The sequence below is a fragment of the Plectropomus leopardus genome, chromosome 8 (genome assembly GCF_008729295.1).
Source record: "Plectropomus leopardus isolate mb chromosome 8, YSFRI_Pleo_2.0, whole genome shotgun sequence".
NCBI lineage: Eukaryota > Metazoa > Chordata > Actinopteri > Perciformes > Serranidae > Plectropomus > Plectropomus leopardus.
In genome coordinates this window covers 13,685,095-13,699,133 of record NC_056470.1, presented here as the reverse complement: position 1 = coordinate 13,699,133, position 14,039 = coordinate 13,685,095, and the positions used below count along the sequence as shown (strand labels likewise).

General features: G+C 38.2%; 1 protein-coding gene across 2 annotated transcripts; it reads left to right on the top strand.

Moving 5' to 3' along the window:
- Positions 1-1,448: 1,448 nt before the first annotated feature.
- LOC121947498 (zinc finger protein 362-like) lies at positions 1,449-12,462 on the top strand. 2 transcript variants are annotated; one of them, XM_042492580.1, is made up of 9 exons: positions 1,449-1,542; positions 3,959-4,022; positions 4,333-4,567; positions 5,096-5,200; positions 6,601-6,919; positions 8,113-8,337; positions 8,619-8,697; positions 8,840-8,998; positions 10,236-12,462. In XM_042492580.1, the coding sequence occupies exons 2-9, from the start codon at positions 3,960-3,962 to the stop codon at positions 10,350-10,352; spliced, it is 1,302 nt and encodes a 433-aa protein (XP_042348514.1). In that variant the 5' UTR covers positions 1,449-1,542; position 3,959; the 3' UTR covers positions 10,353-12,462. The 2 variants fall into 2 exon arrangements, with proteins under 2 accessions (XP_042348514.1, XP_042348513.1); XM_042492579.1 differs by having other exon boundaries at positions 4,306-4,567.
- Positions 12,463-14,039: the final 1,577 nt, after the last annotated feature.

The following is a 14,039-nucleotide window of genomic DNA, read 5'->3' as shown; positions in this document are numbered from 1 at the left end:
ACTGAAATGTTCCAATGTCTTGTTAAAAATACCCAGTTTGGTTCTTTGTTGGTCTCAAACAGTGCGCTGCTGATTGGCAGCTGTCTCACCTAGATGTCACACTGATGGAGTCGCAGTGTCCTCCATCCCATCCCTCCTCTTCTTCCTCAGCTCGTATATTTGTACTGCATTACTTTGCCGATATGATATAAAATGTACAAATGCAACATATTCGTGGTTTGCAGAAATGTACACTGCCAATTTTTTATTCTGGTGACTGGGTGGACATAACTGTCATTTCAATGCTTTGTCAAAGTAAAACAAGTCCAAACCACACATTAAAATATTCCCATTTCATGGTGAAATATGGTTGAAATAGTGTCTGCAGGTTTCTCTCAACTATGTGTTGACAGAAGAGTTATGCATATTATGTAACCTAAATATTAAAACAAAACAAAACAAAACAAACCACTTTTTAACCAGTTATGATCTTAACACTGTCTAGGTTTTGAAAAAAAGGATTCTTGGCCAATGCATCTGCCTTTATATTTTGTTAGCCTCTATTGGGGTGGTAATACTTATTTTTGTTATTATTATGATAATTAGTATATCTTCATCTTTTTTGCCCTGTGCTTAAATGTTACACACCAAAAAAATCACCAATTCAAATTCCCTTTAAGTGAAAATCTACTTGGCAATGTAACATTTCTGATTCTGATACCCCCTTGGCAAGGTCTCACCAAGCACAATAAGGACTATTATCTGCCTTTAATAAAGGACACGATTAAAACAGTTTTTCCCCTGTTAATCACCAAATTAATATTTACCGGAGAGTTTGATTGTGGGTTTTAAATCATCAGATTTGGACACTGGTGCATCTAAGTTTTGGATTACATCTTTCTTAATTTTATCCTCTATATTTTAGAGATATTGCACTTTTACTGTCACTGTATCTCTCTGACTGCGTTTTTTTTTTTTTTTTTTTAATATATATATATTTGCAGTACGAGATTTCACACATTGTAATGAAGACATAAAATGCTGCAGATTAAAACACCTAACAGCATCTCTTCGGCAATTTCAATTGGTCCTTTTTCTTATTAAACTATTGTTTCTTTACATATTTTGCCACATTCAGCAGTCAGTACTTTACTGAAGTGAAAATTTCAACGCAGTACTTTTCATTGTAATAGAGTATTTTTTACATTGTTGCGTTGCTATTTCGGGATTTGACTTCCACCCCTGCAGATCTGCCGACTAAATCCAACCCAAACACGCGCTGAAATAAGGTTATTATATTCATCATGCATGCGGTGTCCACTAAACATGAACAAAGTAGGTCATCGTGAAAAAATCCAAAGCAACATTACCAAAAAATATATTTCCTCCTGTGTGTGCGCGCGTTTGTGTGTGTGTCTGTGTGTGTATGTGAGCCTGCAGCAGCACCCAGAAGTGAACAAAGCGACCCGGAAGCGGTGGTCCGACTGGAGGCAGGCAGAAAGAACATCAACCTTTTATATTATAGCTGTACTCGCAAGACAATATCTGCAATCAGGACACAAGGTATTTGTGCATGTCTTCTCGTGTCTTCGCAGCTGTGTGTTTCTCCGATAAGCGCTATGCTCCTAAATGCGTGCATTGTGCACGAAATGCAACCGCTGTCCTTTGATTCGTCCAAAAGTTGCAGAATGTGAAAAAAAAGCAGCCCTAAAAGTGAAATTTGGCTAAGATGGCACAGCGTGTTTGGGGAGAAAGGGCATTGTGCGCCGGTTACATTGTGACCTTAACGCGTCGGTACGGTTGTTTTAGTCGGTGTGCTGTTTGGCTCGAGCCTGCATCTTGTCCGTTTCCGTGCTGTTTTTGCAGGGCATGGTTGTTGTAGGAAGTGTCAGTTTTTTTAAGAGGTGGGGAGGCCGGGCTATTCAAACCTGCAATTCGCCGTAAACAATCATTCATGCCTTTGACATGATAAACACACCTTTGTGTGCGCGTCGGCTCGCTTCTTTCCCCCGACAGCCTCCTCACGACAACATGTTCATGCTCCTAAATTTTTGGGGTCTGCAGAATATGGCGTCCCGCCTTATAAAAATAAGGCTGCCATTTTTGTTTCTCTTTTTGTCTGGAAATGTTTAAAGAAAACTGTCTGAGAATGTCTGAGTCGCACCGGGAGGCTCGATCCGTAAAAGCCCGCATCAGTGAGAGTCCACGGAGGCTCCGAGACAGCCAACGTGTCCGAAAAGTCAAAGAAATGCAAAGTTTTTTGTCCTTTATTGCGTTAATGTGAACATTTAAAGCGACGTGCACTTATTTCAGGATTTCACTCTCGGACAAAAGGGACAGAGGAGCTAATTGTCCAAGCTAATCGGCTAAGGCTGTGTCACACTGATGTCTTTTTTTAGGAGTAACTAAATGTTTCTAAGTGACATTTACATGTTTGAGCCGCGTTAAGTTGACGGGGGACACTTTGGGCTCACTGAAGGTCTAATTTACACACAGTTATTAATATGGATGTGAGGCTGTTGCTGATTAGTCTTTATCCAATGTTTATGACTTTATAATTATTTTTTTTATTAATTGCATTTGTAGGCTGTTATAGGGTCTTGAAAATCATGAATAGTTTTCAGACAAAAAGAATTAAATAAAATAAATATATATAATTCAAGGTGCACTTACTAGATTATTCCGACTTTCAACTGCATCTCATGGTCTTCCTCCTTGACATGAGTTTTCTTTGCTCATGGTAAGTGAACCCCATGATGTGATGTGTTTTTTTTTTTGGTCAAACTATACGTTTTAAGATTTAATTAAATGAAATGAAATTGTACTATCTTAAAATCTGTAACATATATATATATATATATATATATATATATATATATATATATATATATATATATATATTTAAAGAAGTTTATTTGGGGCTTTTATGCCTTTTAATGATAATACAGGTGAAGATAGACACAAAAGAAGGGAAAGAGAAGTGGGATGATATGCAGCAAAGGGCCACAGTTTGGAACTGAACCAAAGGCCTTTAAAGTATGTTAAATTGTCTTTATTTATGAAGTCTTAATGTAAATGTTGGTTGTTGTTGTTGTTGTTGTTGTTGTTGTTGTTATTAACTGATTTATTTTAGTTCTAAAAGCCCATAAAACCCAAAGCCAACATAACATTGACCTCTATGGGTAACCACAAACCCAACTTCATTTTTATATACGTGTCATAAAAAAATTAACATAACCTTTATATTTGTCCCAGAGTAAGTTTAAAGAAATGTATATAAATGAAAGTCCCTCTATTGAGCTGACTATTAAATATCCTTTAGTTGCTCTTATTTGTGCCCCGTGTAGTGAAATGTATACTTTATACTTTACTTATCATGTGTCTTTTGTCTTACAAAGAACTTTTTTTGTGTGTTTTTTGTGTTTTTTTTAATTCACAATGCGAGCAATCAAGTGAGCAATCAGTGAATCATACTTAATACTGAAAAGTTATGTGACTGAAGTGCATTCAAAGCTATGAAAGTGCATGTGATGGAAATTAATGAAACACAGAAAGTAGTCTGGGGTCAATGGAAACTGCTCACCTTTTCTACTAAAGATGAAAACGTTGTTCCTGAGGTTAAGGTGTCATCCTTTTCTTCTCCACAGTGAAAGTCTTCCCGTCTGTAACATTAACGCAGTCTGCCTACAGATCATATTCAGAACATTCAAACACTTTGTAGTTCAAAAAACAACACTTTGTATCATAGATTGTGATCCTGCCTGACGTTGTCAAACTTATAGCAAGATAACAGCTCATTAAGTATACTTTGACTTTTGGGTTGATAGTTCAACGTGCTCTGTCTACTGGTTTATGTTTCGGAAAATGAAGCTACCGAACAATGTTATTTCAGTTCTTTGAAAGTGCTTCGATAAAAATATATATTATTAAGTATAACTTGACTTTTGACCATGACTAAAGTACATTTTATTCGTTTCAGAATGGCAGAGCCTCGATTTAACAACCCATATTTCTGGCCACCGCCTCCCTCCATGCCAGGCCAAGTAAGTCCACTCATCACATGTAAATACGGGACATTTCTACCTGTCATTGCCATTTGTTTCCATGTGTGAATGTCTTTTCAGCCATTCAGCACCAGTCCATCACTGAGACAAACTCTCAGTGAGAATCCGTCACAGCTCGTGTTCATAGATTTAGAAAAAAAGAGGTGAACTTTTTACTGTGTGCTGCTCAGTGTTTTCTATCCTGGAATGTGTTTTTGGGGCATGAATGACATTCACACACGGTGGCTGTTTTCTGTTGAGCATGACCCGTTAACCCTTTCAGCTGGATAACCTGGTGCTCATTAACAAGATCAAGGAGCAGCTGATGGCTGAGAAGATCCGACCCCTGCACCTGCCGCCTACCTCCACCCCTTCCCAGCAGTCTCTGCTGGTGCCCACCTCGTCCCCGGACGGCAGCTCTCAACATGTCATGTCGGTGCCAAAGCCGCAGCCACAGCAGGTGCCGGGCCACCACCCGCAGCCGCAGGGCTCTGGACAACCGGACATCGCTCTGCACGCTCGCCCTGCCTCCAGCTCTGGACCAGGTACAATATTCGCTTTGGTGTTGGTACGCCCAAATACATCAGAAGCCTAGACTATCAAAAACCAGCAAGCATTAAAGCTGGCATTTAGTGCTTGGTCACATTTTAGCCTTTGTTACTTTTTTATTTGATCAGATATTTTCTGTTAGATTCAGAAAACTAATTTTTGTTTTGTCTTACAAGGCAACTTGTGTCACAGACCACATATCTTAGACATAATTTGTATATTAGTACCGCAGCTTAACTATCGTATTGGCATAGGAATCAAAAAATGTCAAACCATACCCAGCCCTAGTTTTTTGTAGACGTGTTAAATCTCCAAGTTGAAGTTATTGAGCTGTCTAACTTGTATTTTTAAGGTCTGTGGTTGATTTTCTTCCATCAAATAATTTTGAGGACCTCAGATATAGTGGTGATGACGGCCTCTGGAGACGACAGTTGTTGACTTTACATATACGACACAGTGCAAAGGTCTCTCTATATAAAGACATAATTCAGTGTTCACTGATTAAATCACCTGACAACTTCCAGATGGAAATATGGACGACAAGTCAGCAGTGAAGGCCAAAGGATTGTGGGAAGACTGGCACATGAGACAGCTCAGCGAGCAGCAGGGCCGCGTCAACCATCGCTCAGGTACTGCAGTCTGTTGAAATGGTGACATGTCAGCAAGAAAATCTGCCTCTGATTTATGTAAATCGACAGCAGTTTTATCAGAATTAATGGACAAACCATAGCTGGTAAATAAGAAAAGTATATTTGCTGTACGAACATTCAGTGTGCATTTAGGCAGTGAGCATAGGAAACTGTGGAGATACTGTATTAATAGTTTATCTAAAGGTTTGCAAAATGTCACATAAAACATTTTATTGAACAGTTCCTGACACTTTAAGTGTGGAAATAAACACAGTGTGTATTGTGCAGGCTGAGCTGTATTAGAGCAATTCTGAGAGACACAGTTGTTGGTTTTCAGGCATTTTTGCCTCAGCTAATTTTAGAGTGAAGTTGGTGCAAACCAAACTATAAAACTTCCAGATACCCTGACTTGTGGTAAACCAACAAAATTTTAAAGCAATATATCAGTGTAACGCTCAAGTGATACACAGGCTGAGGACGCTATTAAACTACCATTATCAGTGGTTTTGCAAGTTGTGGCCCATTTGCTACAAATCTGCATTCTCTGCAGCACAGCGGACCATTTTGCAAACGGTGCAAAATGGAATTTTTGTTTATTTGTTCTGTTTCAGGCAGCCGTTGGATTTTATTCATTTCTGTTCGAATCATTGAGCAGACTTTTGGAACTTAAGTTGTGTGCCACATATATCTTGCACACAAGTTTTTAGGAGTCTGCTAACTGATTGTTATACCATACGGAAACAAATGGAAACCAGTGGCTCTTTAGGAGGAAATAAGACTTAGTACAAATGTTGTATTACATCCAGGGGCGATTCCTTGCGTCCTGCCTCACACAGAGTGTTGTTAGCCTGATGCGCATTCCTGTCGGCATCAGTGTCATGTCTTGCATCAATAGATCCCAAGTGCGTTTACAAGGCAGACTATCAGTTATAGTTATAGGAAAACATGAATAGTATATTTTTGCATGCATTCAAATAAACGGATCTCACATTGTATGTGCAAATTATTCGGTCTAGTTTGCTTTATTCAAACCAAAATAATTCAAGTTTTATGTTCTGAATTCTCACAAAGGTGCATGCAGGTTATCATATAAAGTATGAATGTGCACGCACAGGCTGAACCAATAACAGACCTCACTGAGGTCTGCACTGTTGCGTCCTGCAAAAAAACTCGCCCATCTGGGTGAAATACCACATTTTAAGAGAGTCCCAGTAAGGAGTATACATTAAAAATCAAAATCAAAAGATCAAGTTGGTCGTCACAATGTGCCTGTGTACCAAAAATGTGAATGTGATGTAGATTTATAACTTGGTTATAGAAATAATCTAACTCCTCTGTAGTCTTGTGTAGTGTTATAGTAGGTGCTTGTGTTAAAACAGGTGTGGTTTTCACCGTCACAGGTCTGGCTCCAGCATCCCGACCCGACAGCCACAGCACCTCAGAGGCCCTGACCCCCACGACTCCCACCTCCAGCAGCCAGAACCGCTTGGGCGGCGCCCCCTCTGTGAACATCATCTCTGGCCTGGCTAGCGGTCCTGGCATGGACCACATGAAAGTGGGAGGCCTGGCTGGACTGTTGGGCCCCCCACCCAAGGCACCCCGGGGACGGAAGAAGATCAAAGCTGAAAACCCGTCTGGTCCCCTGTTGGTGGTGCCCTACCCCATCCTAGCTGACCAAGGCTGTGTCACCGTGGCACCCAAAGAGGGCAAAACCTACAGGTTGGGAACAGGAAGCTGCTGATATTGTCTTCAAGTTTAAATGCATCACAGCGGAAAAAGATATTTCCTTTCAGCACTGACTTTGCAAAGCCAATTCACAAATTTAATTGTGGTCCACAAAAGATCAATAGACATTGCTCGAGACAGGTTTGATTTTAAGTAAGCTGAAGATAATTTAGATGTGTCTCCTCACTGAGACATCAATATGAAACTAACTTTCACCTGATGTCTCAGTGAGGAGTTTCCACTCATTGAACTGTCAGCTCATCTTTGCCACCTATTATCGCCTAGAAAAATATTGCAAATTTCTTCTTCTACTTTAGTTAAGTGTACTTGATGCATTAGGTTAGCACCATGCAGTTCTTAAGGAATGTTCGTAATTAATAGCTACTAAACCATCAACTTCTTTTTAGTTAATCTATAGTTAAACTGTACTCTTACTTTGGTTGGTTCTCAGTGCCACTGCTAGTTTGGATATAGATTATGATCCACAATTGTTTGTGTTTGCTATATATTTATTGAAAGTGACTTAAGTGATCTTGGTATTTAGTTGTTTAAACATCAGTTGTTTAATACTTTGAAACTTTCAAGGAATACTTAACCCCCCCAAATGACCATTTGTATATCAAATTACTCACCCAGTTTTACGCCGAATTTGTGAAGAAATCTTTGTTTTTCTTGAAAGTACCACTTATTGTCTGCTCTCTTCGTAACCACATTCAATTGACCTTTCTGCACACTGAAGCTGCTCATCCAAAACTGGCTCCATCACTTAGTCTGTTTGCTATTGTGTGATTTTGGTGTTTTAAAAGGTTATTTTATACTCACTAAAGTCACTCAATAACACAAGAAAAATACCAGTTGAGGCAGTGTAAGCTCCTGTGTTCAGCAAAGCAACATGACTCTTTTGTGAATGGAGTCTGGCTCTTCTTCAGAAGGGCTGTCTGTTTGGGAGGTGATTTTCTACATTTTTGGATTCTTGGTTCATCACACACATGCAAGAAAAATTTTTTTTTTTTATCTCAAATTCAGCCTAACACGGGATAAGTCATTGAAATACCGTCATTTGGGAGATGAAGTATTCCTTTAATGGTGTTACACTGTGTAGACTCTTTAGGCTGTACTTTTAGACAAAACTGACTGAAACTACCTGATCTGATCACATTTATGCATTTTTGTGTCCTTTTTTGAAGATGCAAAGTGTGCCCACTCACATTCTTAACCAAGTCAGAGATGCAGATTCACTCCAAGTCCCACACGGAGGCCAAACCCCACAAGTGTCCCCACTGCTCCAAGACGTTCGCCAACGCCTCCTACCTGTCGCAGCACCTGCGCATCCACCTGGGGATCAAACCCTACCACTGCTCCTACTGCGAGAACTCGTTCCGTCAGCTGTCACACCTGCAGCAGCACACCAGGTCGGTCCTGCTGAGAACACAAAGCAGGGAATGTCAAGCTACAGCCAGCTCATCCATCAAATCTTACCCCATTTTTTCATTTTCCTGGCTCAGTATTTCTTTCATTTAATGTTAGTTTCATCAGCGTTGAGACGGAAAGATGTGTGAGAAGATGGCGTGACAGAATTTATTATGGAATCAGATTGTGTTTACACTTCTTCAACTACGCACATCTCTCTTAATTAAAAAGCTAATGTTGAGTAATTTTTTCAAACTTTTTTGATCCACTTCTTTTGCCACAGAATCCACACTGGCGATAGGCCTTATAAATGTGCTCACCCCGGATGTGAAAAGGCTTTTACCCAGCTGTCTAACCTCCAGGTCAGTACATTGTCACACAACTTAATTCTGCAACACATTTAGACAGCTGCACAGGGGAAAATGTAGTAAAAAACAAATTAATTGCTTTGACTGTAATCAAAATGCTAATTAAAGACCTCTGTCTGTTTTTCTTCCCTAACAGTCTCACCAGAGGCAGCACAATAAAGACAAGCCGTATAAATGTCCCAACTGCTACCGTGCCTACTCAGACTCCGCATCCTTGCAGATCCACTTGTCAGCGCACGCCATCAAAAATGCGAAGGCCTACTGCTGTAGCATGTGCGGCCGGGCATACACCTCAGTAAGTAAACCACAGCTTAGCTGTAAGTTATCTTAATGTGTGTCAGATTTTCCCAGGGTGCCTACAGACAGACTGTTGGTATGGCTGATAAGATGATGGCCTTTGATTAAACTCTGCCTCACTTTATCTGAAACTAGACGTGTTTCCTGTTTTTGAGCATTCAAACATACAAAATGAATTCTTGTTTGGGAATTCGTCCACTTCTCATTTTGACATATGGGGATGATGTACCATGCATCAGTTCATTTGATTACTTTTATAGGTTAACCTGGTTTGCATACATATTTGATCTCTTTGCCAGTCAAATGAAGATGTCTTCTACCACCTTCCATCTGCAAAGATCTCCATCAGATTACTCTAGAGCTGAAAAAACTCAATCGACAGAAAGTCTGAGTATTTTCATTGTGACATAATTTTAAAAGTACATTATGTAATTCAGGAGAAAACTGGTATTTAATGACGTGGGACTGAGACTAAAAAAATCTGTTGTCTTTTTGCAGACACATACTGCACCTTTAATGGAATTTTTAAAACAGAAATGCTGAATATTTACTGGTTTCAGCTACCAAAATGCAAATACTGGCTGTTTGGCATCATAATATGAATAGAATTTTGAACTGTTTTTTTTGCCAAAAAAAAAGCAACTGCTAGGAGGAAGTGCTCCTTTTACAGAAGAGATTGATGCTGCTCAACTGTGTACCATTTCATGAGTAGTGCTTGTGATTTAGTGGCATCTAGCAGTGAGGATGCAGATTGCAACAAGCTAAAACTTCTTCCATGTCCCCCATGTGGATTTCTTTAGTGTTCACTGTTCAGGAGCTTTTCACCTGAAGTGAAATTATCTGCAGAGGTCCCTTCCTCTCAAAAAACAAATGGTCCAGGTGAATTAAACATAAAACAATTTCACATCACAAATCAGTTTTTCTCTGACACTGCTAGACTTTACAGTTGAAACATCACGCTGCTGGATCCCACACGTTTACCTAGAAATATGTTTTATTATTTTATATACCTGTACTCTTGGTATATTTGAATTATAAGATTAAGTCAAATGCCCTTAAAATAAAAGGCCAGTAAGGAGGAGAAATGCAGGGATTTCAACTGTTATTGCTGATAAAGATAAAAATGTACAGTATAATAACTGGGTTTATTTTTAGGCTGTTGTCTCATCTTTTTGCTACCAATAGCAGTAATTTCATTTTGGACAATTTGTTGTGCATTGCTGTGTCTTTTGTAGGAGACCTACCTTATGAAGCACATGTCCAAACACACGGTGGTGGAGCACCTAGTGAGCCACCAGTCGCCTCAGAGGACCGAGTCCCCCAGCATCCCCATACGCATCTCCCTCATCTGAGCTCCCGGCTGCTCAGCAGCAGGTCGGATTCAGAGTCTACGTTAGGCTGGAGCTTATGAGGCCCTGCACCCACAGCCATCTACATAAGGCTTACATTAGCATTATGACAGCTGACATGAGCATTCAGTGCTAGATTCAGTACACAGGCCGCCTCCATCCATCTCGACACAGGCCGTCTGTCAAAAAATGAGCACAGCGTTATTTTGTGAATGTAAAGAAAAAAAATACAGCTAGTTGTTGTCCGGAGGATCGAGTGGCAAAGAATGTCTTGCGTCAGATTTAATAAGCACTTTCGTAAGCGTCATGTAAACTGCCGGATGCATTGGTCATCAGAAATGTTTTAGTTAGTTTTTCTTTTTCTCCTCTTCCATGAAATGGGTTTCCAAAATGTGCCAGATGATATTTGCCCTTATAAAGAATTGAGAGAATAGAAAGTAAACATTTGCTGGGTGTATTCTGGAGACATCCAAAGATAATCTTAAAGCACTTTTAGGCCTTGTGGTTTTGGCTCAAATTGTTTCAATCTTGTTGGATGGAAAATGCCAAAGGGCATTACTTGTGGCAGCTAAGAGTACTGACTGTGTATAAATAACAGTCTTTTTCTGTTACCTTCTTTGTTTTTGCTCACACTTTTTGTGCAAGTACACATTTACAGGGTCATCTAAATTTGAAGAAAGGCAATCGGTAGATGACAATTTCAACATTTAATGATTGTATTAAGATGCTATTGACTTGGGGAGGCAAAAAAATAGATGGAAAAGAAGAGCAATGAATGTTTTTCTTTTTAATTATTATTATTTCTAAAAAATCTGTCACTCCATATTTGACATTCACCTTTACGGCACCTTTATGATCATAACACATGATCAAAGAAACACTGCTTTTTGCATTATGTTCTCCTCTCTTTCCATTAACTAGTGCCATATAATGAACCTTGTTAAGGTTTTTTACGAGGAAGCAAATCTTATAGTTCGGTCTGCTTTCTCGACTCTGTTAAGCTTTTTGACTTTAATTTTCTAAGTATTAGAGGTCAAATACGTTGCACATCTTTGAGTGCCAGCTGTACTCTACTCAGCCCGACTTTTAAAACAGCTGAAATTTTACTCAAGTGGTAAATTTTAAACCCAAACATTGGACCAAAATGTGAAGTTATTGTACAGCTACTCTGACCCAGTTAAGTATTTTTTAAATCTTTAATAAGCTTTACCCATTTGGAATAAACTGCAGTATAAGTCATATTCCATAGGCCTATATTATGTGGAGGTAATGCTTCTCCTTTTTGAGGTTTTTTTTTCTCCTTAGTATTCTTTTTATTGTATACAGTATTGTTTGTTGTATTTTTACTGTAACTTTAACCTCTGGATGGTACTAACAGAGTACCCTGTATTCTTCAGGGCACGTCAGAAAAAGGTGCTACGGCTAGACGATAATGTTTGAGATGGAACTGAAAATAATGTAAAATACATATACAGTATATAGTATGTTTTCAAAAGAATAAAAAAAAACTTATTACTCAAGCCACTGGCCTGAAAACAGACATTTACGCCAACAACAGACCCTGCCTCTTCAACTTACTCTCTCTCTCTCTCTGAGATAATGGGAAAATGTACATGTTGCTGTACTGTAAAACATGTTACTCATTTATAGTACCTATTTTTTAGTTTTCATAAACATGCTCTGTTTGGGTTTTGTAAAAGTTTATGTATGAACTTACTGTAATTATTTTAGTCTACCCATATGTTATTAATATTCATGTTTTATATCAGTTATTTACATGTAAGCCTTAACTGTTTTATCATCCCATTTCCATTACTCTGTATTGTGTTCTGCAGTATTCAGTCGTGTAAACATTTTCATTTTTTTCCTTCCGCATGGAGTTCCTGAGCTGTAATCTGTATGATAACTGTTTAACCCATGTTCTCTATGAAAAGATATTGCGTAGATTTATTACACTTTTTCCTGTCTTGCATTGTGGTTTCATATACAGTTTCTAGACGACTAAATATGCACAGCCAAGACTGAGAAGTTAAACTAAGGTTATCAATGTTTAAAAAAGGAAAAAAAGCTTTGTATCTTTACCTTGTTTAATAAACAGACTGTTATAAATTCATCACTTATTAATCGATTTCTGCTCCAAAATGTTTCTGCAAACCAAAGGCGTTGATTTGTTTCCACAATGGGAGACACAAATATAAAACAAGGGTGTCCTCTGCCAGAAACCTTTGAGCATCAAACATTGAATTCTTTTATGTTCAAATTTTTGCCTTCTCTGCATCAATTTATGATGTAAACATCTTTAATTTCATCTCTGCTACTTTCAGATTTTTATTGGTGGGGACAAATGCATATGTTCTATATACTGAGGGAGACGTGTCCCCCTTGTCCTCTCACAAAATTTACGGTAAATCTGTGTCTCTTAAAGTGCAAGATGGAGCAGGGAGGGGTAAAAAAAAAAAACATTTGTTGTATATTCTCTTTTATTTATGAAAATATTTTTTATGTTTAAAAATGTATTTACACAGAAACAAGAAGTCAAAGTTCCTAGGTCTCAGTTCAAATGTCTGTCGCAAACAGGCTTCTGTTATTAGACATATTCACACAGCAGCAAGACAAAGTAATCACTTCATCATTTCAGGCACATTGAAGACAAGATGGACAATAGTTTCCACAGTTTATAGTTCTATTGTTGATATTATTTGACACAAAATAATAATAATGGTCAGAAATATTTCATGGTATTCTATTCTTGACTGAAGACTCATGCACACCTTTAGGTCCATTCATAAAGGAAGGGAGAATACTGTACCTGCACACTGTCCTTTTACTTGCAATAACTTTAATTAGAAATACAATGTTTCGGTTTATAACACAACGGATTTAGTTCATTTAATCAGTGCTAATAGGACGTTTTACAAATTATCTTTGGTTATTAGTTAAACTTGGCTCCTATAGTGACACCTAGTAACCTGCGGACCTGCATCCCCCGACCACGACAACTATAGAGCGAAAACACCGTGAGTCTGTGACTCAGTGATTACTTCCCTTCCTCGAATGTTTTGACTTAGACATGTCTTTATGTTTTATGAATCATGAGGAAAGCATATAAGTATTTTTAGAATAAAACATAACTCTATTCCAAAGTATCTTGTTTCAAATTACCATTTTTTTTACTCTTGTCAAAAACCAATTACAAAATACTAAAAGGTAACTGAAATACACATTTCAAATACAGGTAAGAGAAATACTGACCATCTCTGATCACTGTTCAGCATGGAGGCTCCATTTATAAGTCCAGATAATGTTACTGTGTACCTGAGATTTTCAGGTTGAGGGAAAATAATAGCTCAAAAACATAAATCACCCCAACCTAGCTTTTTTTGTTTATTAGTTTGATGTTCTGTTCCAACATTTTTTTTAATTCAGTTATTATTGTGAGTTTGACATTCAGGGATCCAGATTTATTCAAATATTTATTTCAGTATTTATTACGTTTACTTAGATGCTAAGTGAACAGTTATCCAGTGTCTAATAAAATCAAAGATTGTTTATTTTTTAAATAAGCCAAAGCCAAATAATCAGCTAACACATTTTTCCAGTTCAAAACTATCGCTAATAAACTGTCCTTTAAAAAACCCCTATCGGTCAACCTTTATTTCAGTCCTTAGACCTTCATCAGTTTAAATTTGT